This window comes from Desmodus rotundus, chromosome 5, assembly GCF_022682495.2.
Source record: "Desmodus rotundus isolate HL8 chromosome 5, HLdesRot8A.1, whole genome shotgun sequence".
NCBI lineage: Eukaryota > Metazoa > Chordata > Mammalia > Chiroptera > Phyllostomidae > Desmodus > Desmodus rotundus.
The window spans coordinates 64,899,076-64,915,266 of NC_071391.1; the positions used below are offsets into that span (position 1 = coordinate 64,899,076).

Consider the following 16,191-nt stretch of genomic DNA (forward strand, 5'->3'; position numbering starts at 1 on the left):
GGTATAAGGTCTTACCACCTTAACACTACTGTTCTCAGTTCTCTAAGTCCCCTTCCAAATTTTTTGCCTATATGCACGTACTTTGCTTTAGCAGACATAAAACCTAATTTGTCTAATTTTGTATTTTGATTATTTTTATTACATGTGTTCTCTTAGTGCTTGATGCATTGCTATTTCATTTCTCATGACTAAATTATGTAACATGGAGTTGCCATAACTTATGTAACCACTTCCTGATTTTTTAGACATTTAGATTGTTCCCAAGCTTTTTGCTGTTTTAACTAAGCATAAAATAAACATTTTTGCTTTTACACTTTTAAGTGATTTTTTAAAATCATTCTTTAAAAAATTTTAGGAAGTGAATGTGGCTCAAAAAGTAAGAACCCTTTTACGTTTCTTGGTATGTATTGTATAATTGCTTTTTAGAAGGTTTCTACCAATTTGCAATGTAAAGGCACATTTTTTGTCACAAAGAGTCAGTCCATTTTCATCAAAGATCTTACTCCAAGTTCTCAATCTTATTTCAGTAGTAAATTTTGAGCTCCTAGAGTATAAAAACAGCGTTGCATATCTTTGTATTTCCAGTGTCTAAAAAGTAATTGATGCTCAATAAATATTTATTGAATATATGAATGTATATAGGTATATTAATATAGAAAGATATATTATATATATATAGAGAGAGAGAGAGAGGGAGAGAGAGAGATGGATAAAATTTGAGAGAACCATCTAATCTAACTTCTCCACACACACCCTGAACCCAGGCAGAAGGCAGAGCCCCACATAATTCAATCCTTCTAAACGCATGGTCTTCTGTTCTATGATCAGAGGCGTTCAGAGGCTGATTTACAAGCTTTTTTAATAGCCCATTTTAATGCTAACGGTTGCTAGATCAAATGGTTATTTGTTTTCTTCTCTCTAACAAAATTCATCCAGGATACAGGGTAAGTCTGTTCTCCTCTCCTCTCCTCTCTCCAGTCTTCCCATCTACTCTCCTCTCTTTCTTTTCCTGTGCTTGGTGAAGATAACAAGTAAGTCAGCTTCTGAATAAGAGCTTGCCAGGCCCTCCCTGAGCTTCTAATTCTTGTTTTCTGCATGAGATTCTGAGAGTAGTCTTTGCTTTCAAATATAATATTTCTTTCTTCCATTTTTACCCCATCGGATTCTAGCATATTTGTTTACCTAGAAATTCAGAATGTCAGTTAATGTTATTCTCTAGTCTTAATAAAAATGTTAAACTTTCAAAAATAATATCATTACAAAATAGAGTATGGTATGATTTACAAGTTACATAAACGAACATTTTCTAAAGGTTGGGAATTCAAAGTGGGGTATGTGTCCTGGAGGAGTGTGAAAGAGAGACTGCGGTGGGCCGGGTGTGGGCCAGAAGGTCAGCTGGTGGCTGACTGCTAGCAGCCTGCCTCCCTGGGAGGCATTCTTCCAGACTGTGAGTAAACTCCTTGTAAATCCAGAAGTGTAATCACTTGTGAAAGTTAATTCGCTAGAGATCAAAATATAGAAAGCAGAGTAACAACTGGATCATTAGCAATAAGAAACATCAACATCAGTCAGGGAGTTTGGGCAGCCTGGTTGGCTCCCCTGCATTGAAGGCGAGGCTCACAGGAGTGCCTGAGAGCTGCTTGGCAGGTGGAGTCAGCCAAGTGGCCCGTCTGCCTGCCAGCCACCTAGAGCTCAGTGTCCCCGAGGACACTGCTTGCCATAGGCACCAATGTGTGTGTGTTTCCTGTGATGGTCAAGAACATAGGCTTTGAACTCTAACAGATCCGTGTTAAAATCTTGGAGCAACCACTTAATATCTATGTGTATGTCAACAAGTCTTTACCTCCCTAAGCCCAAGTTTCTTCACTCGAAAAATGAGATGTTTCAAAGTTGTGTGAAAAATGTACAATGGCTGGTATATAATAAGGGTTTAGTAAAATTTTGACACTTAAGGATAATGCTGCACACCTTTGAATCATTATATGAATTGAATCATTATATGTAACACTTATCCCTCTGAGGACAATCTCGTGTTCCTTATTCCTAGGTTTAATCACTCACTCATTTATGCATTTGCATAGTCAACAACACTTGATTGAATACTTATTTTGTGCCAGACACTGTCCTATGCGCTAAGGATACTGCTGTGAAAACAGAATAGAGTCTTTATCCTTATGGAGCTTAGTAGTAAAAGACAGACAACTAACACATAAGTAATATATAGTATGTCAATGTGTATGTTTAATGATGTAATGCTTTATTTTTTCCCCAGAACTGTTATTTTGATCAATGGTCAATTAATAAGCAATGATATCTTAGAAGAAAATGCCATATATTCATTTTCATTATTCCATCACAATATTTCTGGGAATAAATCATGAAAAACCATTGTGAAGTCTCTTTCATTTGTTAACTGAACTGAACATTAAGCACCATTAGCCATTTTAATCCTCTCAACAGCCTTCTGAGATAGACTCTCTCTTAAGATATCGTGAGATTATACCCCACGTTACAAAGCAGGAGATAGCTGAGGAGGTTCCACAGATCGTGGTGGACATTTTCTAGGTTTGGTTTTAATTTGTCCATTGGCCGCCCTGCAGCCAAATGTCTCCCACAGAGGAAATTGGGGGTCTCTATGGAATCTCTCCTGCCTCCTAGAATGGAGGCCAGGTTTGGAGGCCCTTCTGCTTTTTGCCTCTGGACACCCAGTGAGGGCACTTGACACAGACCCAACCAATAGACTTTCCCACTGACATCAGCGAAAGCTGAGGGAGTGAAACAAAGACGATTTGAAACAACAGCGTAGTCGCAGTGGCCTGGCCTGGCCTGGCCAGCCGCAGCATTACCCAGTGGTACTATAACTGTGGGGGGTGGTACCCCACCCCAGCATTCCCTCGACTTTGTTTCTGTAAACTCCTCACAGCCATTGACTTGCTTTGATATGATTTTTTAGGTTGGAATGATTTAGATTTCAATTTCATACAAGAATAATAGAAAGAAAGCAGACTCTGCTCCCCTGTGAAGAGAAAAGTATTAGGAAAAGGAAATACCTAGTGAGAAATCACCAGCTTGAGTTTGTCATTGTTTTGGGGAAAGTTCCAGATGCTGCCTAGCACCGACCTTGAGCTAAAATGTATTCATACTAATTTTGAAGTGGTTTATGAACACAAATTGCTATTATTCTTCACTTTTTGCATTTAACCATTGCAGTGTCACGCTTGGGAATGTTGGGGTTGATTACATTCGTGCACTAGAAGAGTGGACACCGGAACCTGGTGGGGGTATCCATACCACACATTGCAGGCAGTTATTTCCCTCAATCTGCTTCTAAAAGTGGGAGTTAGCACACTCTTTGGAGTTCCAGAGGTGAGGATGTCTTCTCTCTGTTGGTCCCCGTGTCCCTTACTGTCGTTCCTTTCACTCAAATGCTACTTTCTCTGTCTGCTTCCCACTGTGGTTGTTATCGTGAATTGGAACAGTAGTTTGGGGAGAAAACAAAGGAACAAGATGACCAAGTAGAGGAAAGTTTCAAGGATTCAGTCCTTCTTCTTCAATTTTGGCAGCTGCTATAAAGGTATATTTAGCACTGCAGAGGACAGGAAAGCATATAAATGCAAATTTAGAAAGATCATTGTAACTTTCTTTCCTTACACCAAAAAGTGACCATGAGGATGTATTTATACATTTATTCAGTCACTTATAAAACAAACTTGATTGTGACTTTTCTATCAGTTTTCAAAGAAGCTTACAATTTAGCGACTACAATGAGTCTACTAGATTTGTGCTTTTCTTTCTCTTTTTTCTCCTGAGAATCATGCGTTGTGTGTCTCAGAGTATGTGACAGAGATGATGTTCACATGGGCAACAAAATTGTTGAGTAACTGGGGTTATTCACTAGACCCTATACATCATCTGTGACTCCACCATTTTCCCTTTCACACGAGAAAATATATCAGAATGCAACAATGAGAGCAAGAGAGAGACAGAGAGAGAGAAATCACTATGGAATAACCTTGAATTTAGTCTAAATGTGAAGGTCATTCACATACTTTTGTTAGCAGCGAGAAACAGCTACAGGTATTAACCTTGGTTCAGCAACCTCAGTTCTTCAGTTCTGGCTAGGAAAGAATTCAGAGACTCAAACTATAAGAGAAAGTTTGTTTAGAAAGTCATCGAGGTAGAAGAAGTGAATCATAGAAGAAATGGGCTCAGGAAACAAGTTACAGCAAAAGAAGGGCCTGGAACTTAGGGGGGCGAGAGAGAGAGGCTGATGCACCGTGAGAGATGACAGAGGAGGAGGAGGTGCAGGCATGCTCCAGAGTGAGCCCTGGGTAAAGAGGGGGCTGGGGAAAGGCACAGTTGTGCTCCCTAGAGAGAGCTGCACTGAGTCCTCCATTCTGAGGGCTTTTATCTGAGGCCTTAGGAGGGAATCCTCATAGAACATTCACAAGCTTTCCAGGTGTACCCCCTCATGGTCTCCAATGATTGGCTGGGGCCAGAGGGTCATCCGTCAGTGCAGCTGGTCCTGATGTCAGCCATGGTGTGATTCTGTCTGATGTTGCATCTTCTTTGAACCTGGACCTGAAACACAGCAGAAGCCTAGATGTCATCTTCCAGGGTTCCTGCTGAAGGGAGTGGTCAGGCAAGGGCTTATCATTTTGCCCGTTGCTAGTCACCTGGGGCTCTTGACCCTGTTAACCTTCTGCACCTAGCCCATCATTCCCGCTCTGCTCATGCCTCTCTTGCCACTTACTACTCTTTCATGGCTTAACAAGTATTAGTAATAAATTATTTGCAACGGACTTCACAAATGACTTTTAAACACCAGGTATGTCACCATTAAAAAAAATACTGCTCTGGATGGTAAGGGCCTCTGTGACTGGAATGTTCTTGGCACTTTGAATACAATATTTCATTTCATCCCAGACCCCACAATCTTATTTACTCAACTAATCCAGTGGTTTTCCAACTTTAGCATGCACCAGAATTGCCTGCCTGCAGGGCTTGTTAAAATATAGACTGCTGGGCCCAATTCCTAGAGTTTCTGATTCATTAAGTCTGGGTGGGGACTGAGAATTTGCATTTCCAACAAGTTCCCAGGAAATAGTGATGCTGCTGGTCCAGGATCCACACTTTGAGAACCATATGGAGTCATCCATTCATCTATTCAAAAAATATTTATTAAAAGCCTACCAGGTGTCTGGCACCAAAGTAAAAAGATAAATTGAATATTATTTCATAAGAGCTAATGTCTAATGAGCACTCTGCTAAGGGCTTTCCTATGACCTGATTTACTACTTTATGACAATTCTACAAAGTAGGCATTTTTCCCCCTTTTTACAGAAGAGAATACCACATCTGTAAGAGAATAAGTAACCAGTTCAGAGCCATGTGAACAGGGTTGTGAACTGGGATTTGAACACATGCCTGTTGAAGGCCGAGTCCTGCCGATAACACGGCGCTACACGCTGTGCTACCCCTGTGACACTGAGACGCTTTCACACAGTACGATCGTCAGTGTTTTGCAGATTAAAAAACCAAAAGAAAAAGATGTTCAGAGAGATTAAATCACTTGCCCAAAGTTACACAGCCCAGAAGTATCTTAAACAAAATGTAACATCAGTTTGGCTGATGCCAAAGTGCTTTCCCACCGGAACACTCTAGATCACGATCAGTCTTAGTCATAGCCAGGAAAAAGAGCATGATCCCCAGCTAACCAGAGTGAGCAGAAAACAAGTAGTTCTGTCTAATGTCTTGATTAACTAAGATATATCTGTTGTGTTAACTTTCTCCTAACAGTTCATCAGTTCACTTCCCACCCTAAGTCAGCGTACAAAGTAACCCTTCCCCCAGGATTCAGTACCGTCACATCCCACAACCATCATTACGGACAGCATTCCTTACTGAGAAATACCCACGTGGGTGCAGAAGACACAGAAGATTGGACTGAGTGAGTAGGGAGCCCAGAATCACTGAGGACAAATTAAATTACATTCCTATCATTTACTTTTTTGATAATCAGAATAGAAAAAGGCCCTCAAACTGAGACTAATCAAATGATTCAGTTTAGATGGGTTTTAATTAATCAAGTTTACCCCAACTTGTGTAAGCAGTTGACAAAATCCATTAAAAGTGACTGCGTATCTCCTTTTACGACTTGGTAAAGTGCAAAGAATGAAGCTTTCCCTGACTCCTGTGCACTGCTGTGTTACCCCATCATCAGGGAGAGAAATGAGCTGTATAATTACCTTTTGAGACATGAATCATCCTTGCTCTGAGGGTCCAGACCTGTTTGACTCTATAAAAGCAGCTCGAGGTCGAAGTGCAAATGTGTACTGTCTGCCGTCCCAAGGCTGATATAATTACCAAGCTACTTTGAGGAGATGAAGGTGCTCCCTGCATCTGGCCTCGCTCTCCTCCTCATCACGGCTTTGAACTTTTCCACTGCAGCCCCCTCCCTATTTGCAGCCACCCCCAGGACCTCGAAGAACAACTACCGCCTCGCACAGGTTTGTGAATCTTTGCAGAATCCCCTCTTCCTTCCCCTACCCCGGAACACTAAAAGGGGGTAACGAGAAAATAAGGAAAAAAATCTGTTGTGTTAAAATCATCTTATAAGTCCGTTGAAGTCTAATAGATACTATCTCCTGTGCAACTAAGAGTGATGTCTGGTGCACATTAGGTGTGCAGGTTGCGTGACTAAATAAATAAATGAATAATGGGTTACCTAGCTACTTTGCTCTATAGAACTTGAGGTGGCTTGCAAAAAATATAGATATGCAATACAAAAAATCAAAGGAATTATTTGCAGGAATAATTATTTGAGGAATAATGCAAGAGGAAAATAAAGGCAGAAAAATAAAAATTGAGGTGGAAGATTCGCACGTAGTGCTAAGCTTGTACTCTGGGAAAACTTAGTCAAAATCTAAAGCGAACCAAGTTTTTCCTGCTTCTCATTTAAGGGTCTTTCCTCTCTCAATCATATACCTCAAGTAGCTTATTTACTTACCTTTTCTGTATTTCTTTTTAAAAAGTCCTTTCCAACTGACTGTTAGAAGGGATCTAATACCAATAGTTCATGTTAGAATTTTTGCAAAGGCTACATGTGACTCAAAGTAATTCAGTGTATATATATTTGCTTCTAAGAGTTTTTTGCATTTAATAGGAAGGTGGCGATCTTTAACCTAGAGAAACAAGTCTCTAATGATGGAACTTCCAACATTAGTGAAAGGCGTGTGGGGAGATGTTTTTGCAGCAGGGCCTCCATTCAGGAGTCGGTCAAAGTGATAGCACATCTGTGATTGCCAACTCTGCCTCCAGATGCTTTCCTACCTGCCAGGCTACACCTGTGTACTGCTTCCGTGGTTGCACTGCAGAGCTGACTTTCACCTATATAAACATCAGCTTGGGCCTGCCGACTGTTTACACCACTTGTCCATTCTAATTGGTCAGTCCCCCTGCCACACCGTCATTAAACATTTTGAATATCAATCAGCCCTGCACATAAACAGTACAGTGAATGCCAAAGTACAGGCCTGTTGAATTAAACTTCCTTCAACTTGAGCCCACTTTGAAATGCATTAAATTCAAAATAGCATATCTCAGATACCAGGGTCTGTTTCAAATTGTCTTTCACTGGTGCACCGAGCTGTGGGTCCCTCTTCCCCAACTGCAGTTTTCCCTCACCCAGCCTCATGCCTCTGTGATTCAGAAACTGCAGACACTTTGGGACCTCCGGAAGGAGGATGATGCTGTGGCCAGAACTGATCTGAGGTGGATGAAAAGCATGATTCTGGTGCAGGTGCAGACAAACTACGGTCACCAGCAATATCAGCCACGCCTATCCACTTGCATATCATCTATTACTGCTTTTGTACCAAAATGGAGTGTGCAGAACCAAAAACATTAACTTTCAGCCCCGTACAGAAAAAATTAGCTGAACCCTGAGCCTTCTACACAGGAATAAGGCTAGAAAGTTTTGTGAAAAGCTATCCTCGCTAGGACCATTCGGAGAGAATTAGGCAGCCTTGGAACGTTGGGGATCTTTAGTGATCCCTTACTTCCTTTCCTCCAAAATTAGTCAGCTCTCATCAGTTTTCCTTATGACACACCCTCAGAAAGACCTTCGCCTAAGGACCTAGAAAACTTGTCAATACCTTGTCACCTGGCAAACAGCACCTGCTCCTGCCTTCAACAGCCCCAGCCATCAGCTCTGGAGAAAAGCAGGTGCCACTCTTCAGGAGACTAGAATGATCTGGGCAAGCTTCTAATGTGGGTCCCGGTGACTGAAACAAAATTAATGTCCCACCTTAGAGTTTATTGAAGCATATAACAACTTTGGTAGCCTTAAAACACAACAAATAAAACAACATGGAAACAGGCAGGTTAAGTTCATTCATTCAACAATTATGTATTGACTGTTTTTTTTGTGCCAGTGTTGATTCTAAGTTTGGGATAACAGTCAGTGAGCAACACAAGTAGCGTCCTTGTACTTAGTGTTTACTTGGGGATGTCAGAGGGGGTGGGGAGGTGCTGGAAGGAGATAAACAAGTAGCCAGTCAACAAATGTCCAAGGTTATTTCAGAAAGTAATAGGTGATGCTGAAAAAAATTAATCAGGTTGCTAGAGAGTGGCTGGGACAGTGTGGGACATTTTCACTGGGTAGTTCAGGAAGGCTTCTCTGAGGAAGTGACGTTTGAGGTGAACCTGAACTACATGAAACAGCCAGTCATGTGAAGCTCTGGAGACAGAGCAGTCGAGGCAGAGGAAGCAGCAAATGAAGCCACCTGGAGGCGGGTGGGGGAGCAGGAGGGAGTGAAGGAACAGCAGGTTAGTGTGGCAGGAGCTGAGAGACCACAGGAAGCAGGTGCAGGATGAGTCCCAGAGACAGGCAAGGCCAGCAGGCCTGGGAGCTCTCATCAGGATAAGCGGCGTCCACACTGTTCACTTCTTTCTAGACCACTCACCAAGAGAGAACAAATGGTTTTCGTGCCTGGAAACATAAGACAGGCAACATTTCCAACCACCATGCGCTTCTTCTCAAAGCCACAAACACAATAATCTATACTTGTAAAAGATGAACAGGTTTTTAGTTGATCTGTTTAATGTCTGCTTATGCCCTTTAAATTCTAATTTGCTGATGAACATGAAGGCTTCAGAATGATGGATGATAAGATGCTTATTTAGTCTTAACTCAGGGTTTTATTCTACTTTTTGTTGTTTTTTTTTTAATTAGTGATATCAATACAACATTTAAAGCAGGTTGTTAAATTGTCCTTGAAAATAATATAAACTGCCCTGGCTGAGTGTGTCATTTGGAGCATCACCATTTAGACCAAAAGACTGCAGGTTTGATCACCAGTCAGGGCACTTCCTAGGCTGCAGGTTCAATCCCCACTCAGGGCGCATACAGGAAGCAACAGATAGGTGTCTCTCTCACACTGGTCACACTGACCCCCCTAGGCTTCCTCTCTCTCTAAAATCAATAAACAAATCCTCAGGTAAGGATTAATAGTAATAATAATAATAATAGTTTATTATAACATTATTATGAACTCATAATTAAAGAAAATAAAAAATAAAAATATAAACCGTCCAAATACCAATTGTTAAATTCAGGGTTTTCTTTTTAAGATTTGATCTATTTATAGAGAGAGAGAGGAAGGGAGAAAAAAAGGGAGAGAAACATCAATCCGTTGCCTCTCATATGCACCCTGACTGGGAACCAAACCTGCAGCACAGGCATGTGCTCTGACTGGGAATGGAACCAGTGACCTTTCATTTTGCAGGATGACACCCAACCAACTGAGCCTGGTCAGGGCAAATTCAGTTGTCTTTACTATCATTTTAATTTCTGCGCATGAAGACATTTTTAATTATTATTATATTTGGTTCCTACCTTTCTCAGTGATTATTATGCCATAAGAAAGTGTTTATTTTTATACTATTTTCATGAACATCATTTTGAATAGTTACAAATATTCTAGAATATAAGTGAGTTTTAATTTAATGATTTCTTTTGTTGGACACATAAGTTATTTCCACATGAATAAGGTTTCTCTGGCAGTTTTGTACATCAACCTCATCGAAAGGATTATTTTTTCAGAATAGATTTCCAGAAGTGGAATTAATGAATAAAACAGTATACATTTCAAAACCTTTTGATACATTCAAAAGCATTTTCACAGTGAGGATCTCATGGGATCCTCACACTGCTGTGCTCAGTAGGACAGATAACAACCCTATTTTATAGACGAGAAAGCTGAAATCAAAAGAATTTAAAGGAATTTCCTAAAACTTCTTAGACCTTGGGATTTATCACACAGCACCAAAAGTTCTCACAACTCCCTTTCTGTGACTTAGGCAAAGTAGAAAGAAATGTTGAAGAAACCGTATCTTGAACTTGACCTTGTGTTAAAGCACCCTTAACCCCTGAGTTCTAAACCCTTAATTCTCAAGAAGGACACTAGGAAAGTGCAGTGAAGGAGGAGTTAAGGGGGATATCTGGCCCTCTGGCTTGCTTGGACAGACCCTCTAAGACTCTATTATTTCTATCAAATGTTGAAAGAGAAGTTGAGAGAGTTATCACCTGGAACCTAAAACCCTGTGATTTTAACATTGGGGGAGGAGAACGGAGGGGAGCAAGTGGGACAATTCTGAAGAGTCTTGAAACCTTTGACCCAGTGTCACAATCAGGTGTTGAGCCAACAGCAGGCAAGTGTTAGAATCAACACAAACGCAACTCTAAGTGCACATCTATTTGCCTCATTGAACATTTGACCCTGAAAAGTATGCCAAAACCTTGTCAGTAATTCACCAAGAAAGTTCCCGGAATGATTTAGGCTCTCAGAACATCTGATAATTACCACACAGGACTACCTCAAGACATAAGAAAAATTCCAAATAAGCAATCTAACTTTAAACCTAAAGGAATTAGAAAAAGAAGAACAAACAAAACCCAAAGGAAACAGAAGGAAGGAAACAATTAAGGTCAGAGCAGAAATAGAAATTAAAAAAAAAAAAGTAAAGATCAATGAAACCGAGAGCTGTTTCTTTGAAAATATAAACAAAATTAACAAACCCTTAGCCAAACTCATCAAGAAAAAAAGAAAAAGAGCCCAAAGAAGTAAAATCCTAAATGAAAGAGAAGTAATAACTGGCACCACAGAAATACAAGGAACCGTCAGAGAATACTACAATTATATGCCAACAAATTGGACAATCTAAAAAAAAGATAAATTTCTAGAAGCATATAACCTTCCAACACTGAGCCATAGAATATCTAAGAAGACATAGAATATCTAAACAGACCAATTACCAGCAATGAAATTGAAGCAGTAATCACACTCCCAACAAACAAGGACCAGATTGCTTCAAAGGTGAATGCTACCAAACATTTAAAGAAGGATTAATACCTATCCTTCTTAAACTATTTCAAAACATCAAAGAGGAAAAAATACTTCCAAACTCATTCTACAAAGAAAACAGCATTACCCTAGGTCTAGTATTACTTCATATGAATAGATTAAAATATATCTAACAAATCTCCTATTGTTAGACATTGAAATTGCTGCCAATGTTTTATTATTTACATATATAAATATATATAACATAAACAAAAGTATACATAATTTATGTATAATATAAATGTAGTTAATGTGATATATAAATACTATTCATATACAATAAAATATATATAATATATTATTATATATTATATATAATAAAAATGTATATATAAACCTTTATCTGCTCTTTATTTGTCTGAAATGAGTTGGGTGGGTGCCATTCCTGGGTCAACAGCAGGCTCTGACCCCGCATTTCATGACTCTGCTTCACTCACTTCACCTAAACAGCCATGGGAAAGGGTGTCGAACGATGCATGAAGGGTCTAAGCCCTTATGTGCAAATGAAAACTGTAGAAGGCACGTTTAATTTCACTTGTCTTGAGGGACAAAGAGCCCGTCCCAGGAAACCTGCTCCCTGGAAACAAGTCCGCCCCCACACACTGAACACACAGGAACTGACGAAAAGCCTCAGTAGGAACCAGACTGATCCTCTCTTTTTGTATAAGATAAGAAGCTGAATATAAAGCCTCTGAGTTAAAAACACTGATGTATACAGATAATGTGATACTAATAACTGCTTATCAGAGAAGTGGGATAGTCTGTTTTGCAAATTGGGCACAGATGTCAAATACAAATAAATGATTCATGGGGAAAAAAATGTTCATTTCCCTTCCACTATCTTTCTCCCTTACAATCCTATTCATTGTAGGAAAATTATAAGATGCAGGTGAGCAAAAAGTAAATAAACAAACTAAATTTGTCACTGCCAAAAGACAACCATCATTAATAATTTGGCAGACTATATCTTTCTAAGCTTTATCTACAAAAATATAGCTAAATTTTTTCAAAAATGGAAATATACTCTACACAGTATTTTTCATACATCCAGAAGACATTGCTGGAGTGTGAGTGCTTCCCAAAGACTGTGCTGTAGGTGTGTCAGCCTGCCTCTCCCTTTCAGGTGTATCTCCACAAGTATTACACAAGGAAAGGAGGGCACCAGGTTGGTGAGATGGTTGCACGAGGAAGCAACTCCATAGTGAAGAAGATTAAGGAGCTGCAAGCATTCTTTGGCCTCCAAGTCACCGGGAAGTTGGACCGCTCCACGATGGACATGATCAAGAAGCCTCGCTGTGGAGTTCCGGACGTGGCAAACTACCGCCTGTTCCCAGGCGAACCCAAGTGGAAAAAAAATACTTTGACATACAGGTAACGAGATCTGAGTCTTTCCAAATTCATAGAGAAACACCCTCTCTCTCTTTCCTTTAAAAAAAAACCTTTTGATCTGTATAAATATCATGACTCATCATAACTACAAGAAAGAATAAGAACCTTTAGGTCCAATCTTTACACAATGACAATGGAGATTCCCAGGAAATGTGATCTCAGGATTGTTGGAATGGCTGGCCATCTCAGGTATTACAATTTTAGCAGTTAGAGACAACACATTTATCTTTAAAGAAAAAAATCTAGTCTAGGGTTAATAACCTGGCGACCACCATTCACCAGCATCAACCAGCATTTTTAAAACAACCTGTTCACTCATAAGGGTATGATAAAACTCAGTTATCATTACATTGTTTTTGTGGATTTAAAAAGTCATTTATCGATCAATGACTATTAAGTATCTGCTATAGGCATTCATTCAATTTTGGAGATAATTTGTCCTTTGTCTGTCGGCCCTTAGCCCCAGGCTCCTCCCTGTTGCTCCACTTCATGCTCCCCTCCACCTCCACACTTCCTGGTCATCCTCCGGCCTCCTGCCCGGAGCAAGGACTCTGTGTAGTCCCAGGGGACATGCCCGGTCATAACCTCATCACATAGGAATTCCTTCCCAACAGCCTGGTCCCATTTCTGGGGCCAGCACAAGCCTCCTCACAGGTCCGGCTGAGTTGGACCATCCACGCTGCCCGTCCCTCCGTCTGAGAGCGGGGTTGGAAGCAGACAGAGCTCGCTTGGACCTGTGGGCCTTTTGCATGCTAGACAGAGGTGGCGTTGGAAAAAGGAGGGCAGCCCCCATTTCTATTTGTTTGCCCCAGGCTTCGCAAATTTGGGATTTTCTTTCCAGGTAGAAAAGCAGACCAAGTAAACAGCCGCAGGGAGTGGAATGGCTGGGTGTGGGGGCGTCAGGGCCTTGGGCAGTGCAGGTGGTGGACCGCAGCCCCGAGGGCAGCTTGAACTTGGGGCAAAGCAGTTTGGAATTTAATCCCGGGCCAAGGAGAACAGCCCAGGGTCAGGATCAGATTTCGCTGTCTGGATGAGCACATCCGGTGGAGATCTGGGCATGGAGAAAGAATGGGCTGTTAGTGGTGTGCTGGAGCTGGCTACTGACAGCTCACAAGAGCCAATCCTTAAGTGTTCTGTATAGTTGGTAAGTTTCCAAGAATTTTGTGAGCTGGTTAGTAAACAAAGCCATTATGAAAAATGACACGACATAAACTTACAATTAAATAAATTATATAAAAACAAAGGTAATCAAAACATTGCTTTTTAATTATTCTACATTTATCTATGTTCTCGAAGTTATTTACATATATTTTATTTGGTATCACGAAAATGATGTGCCCTTGCCCAATTCTGCCCAATTTTGTGTTCCGTGTGGCAAGCTGGCAGCTTGAAATTAGCTATAATGAGTGTTTACCGTGTGAAAATCTGCAAACCCTACAAATCAAGAATTTTCGTCATAGAGCTGGTTGTTAAACTCTACCAGTAAAACCGTTAGTCCCTGGGATCAAATTAGGGCCCAAACTAGGCCACTTGTTAGCTGCTATTTGCTTATGAGTCCATGAGGTGGCGCTCTGAACACGATTATATGTTGGCTTCAGCTTAGAAACACAAAAAGCGTTTGTTCCCCTCGTGGAAAAACAATGTATACGGAGTTGAACACACAGTGATTATGAGATGTTTAAGGGTAAGACAGAAAAAATTTATATAAACCCATGGAATCTTTTTCATCACATTGAAATAAGCTGTGTCATAGAATTTTAGTGTATGAATATGCACAGCAACAACAGAAGGCATAGATCCGAATAATTTGGGACTTGGAAAAGTGTAATACATTCTTGTGATAAGTTGGCAGCCCCCAAACCCCCTCTACACCCTCCCACTGCCCGTCTACTCTTGCTCTGCCTGGTCACAAGAGGCTTAGACTCTGTCTACATAGCTACTGGATTCCAGAATAACTTCTTATAACAGAAGATTTAAAAAGACAAAACATATCATAGTGCTTATGTGCATAGCCTTTGGAGTCAGATAGAACTGGGCTCAAATCCTGACAAGTCATAAAATGTAGATTATTATTGTTAACTCTTAAGGTTTGAGAATTAGATGGGATATCATGTTAAAAAGTACTTGGAACTGTCTAACCTTCAGTCTGTGTTCAGAGAATATTAGCTATTATCACTATTGCTTTACTGATCTCTTGACCTTGGGTCGGGACTCCTCTGCGTCCTCTTCTGGGGCTCTTCCTGTCTCTGTCCCTGCCTTCTCCAGCCCAACACACAGTCAGCTCAAAGATACAGCTGCCTTGTCAATAAAGTAAGGGAAATTCAAGGTACTAACTGCACAGAACTATGATAAATCACAGATTCTTTTTATGCAGTGGGCTTGGCATATTTTGAAACATTAAATGGTCCCTGTAAGGGTCCATCTGGTATCCCCTCTTCAACTTGCAGTGTTTGGCCCCAACCCCTGGAGTTAAAGATCGGGTTTCTTCTCTCCCGGATGCAGAGTTGCTGAGTTGAGCTATTTACCATCCTCTCTGTGAGACATGGTCCTTTTAGGAGAGGGGGCAGGATTACCTCTGCTGGATTCTGGTTGCAGTTGTATCATCTGCATCAGAATAACCTAGGATACTTGCAAAAATGCAGATCTCTGGGTCACACCTGTACATTTAAAAGTCTTTCTAGGTAGTTATCATGGGTCCTAAAATTTGAAAACCACTGAGGAGTCCCTACAAACTACTAGATTTTACCCATGAATTCATTCATTCATCAAGTGTATTTGCTAAATACCTACTATGTACAAGGTGCTGGACTAGGAGCTGGAGAAAGAGAGAAAGTAGGCTCTGTCCTCCTCTCCAGGCTGGCTCTCGCAGACCTGGCTTCTCATTCTTTACCCACTATTCTATCCCCACCCAGGTCCCCGGGGAGGGGGGGGGGGGCGGGGAAGGGCCTGCCTCCAGCACCTCTTTGCATGCTGCCAGTACCCATCCCCCACCCTACCCCACCACACCCCAGGCACCAGAGCAGCAGGTGTTAGGGCACCACCAACTGTCTCTCTGTACAACCTTTTGTCCCCCCCACCCAAAATATTTCTATAGTTTTCTACCTGCAGATGTCATCGTCACACCAGGGTTTGATGAAAGACTCAAGCCTTTTTCAGTTCAAGTGAGCACTTCCTCTTTTAAAATGCATTATTTTAAGAAAACAAATATTCCCCCACGACCCTGGGGAAATCCTGATGGCCCTTGAATAAGAGCTTGCAAAACCTCCAAACTCCACATCTTTATTTTTTACAATTGAAAAATTTCAGACCCTTATGGGGAAAAAGAAATCTCTTCTCAATTAAAACCACACTAGGGAAAATGGACTTATTGGTACTTGTGAAGTTCTAGAGGTATTAT

General features: G+C 40.8%; 1 protein-coding gene across 1 annotated transcript in view; it reads left to right on the plus strand.

Moving 5' to 3' along the window:
• Nucleotides 1-6,376: 6,376 nt before the first annotated feature.
• MMP20 (matrix metallopeptidase 20) overlaps nucleotides 6,377-16,191 on the plus strand; it is a 40,315-nt gene continuing 30,500 nt past the window's right edge. The window contains exons 1-2 of the mRNA XM_024574641.3: nucleotides 6,377-6,509; nucleotides 12,529-12,776. Coding sequence (XP_024430409.1) covers nucleotides 6,384-6,509; nucleotides 12,529-12,776 — 374 coding nt within the window. The 5' untranslated portion in view covers nucleotides 6,377-6,383. The remainder of the gene's footprint in view (nucleotides 6,510-12,528; nucleotides 12,777-16,191) is intronic.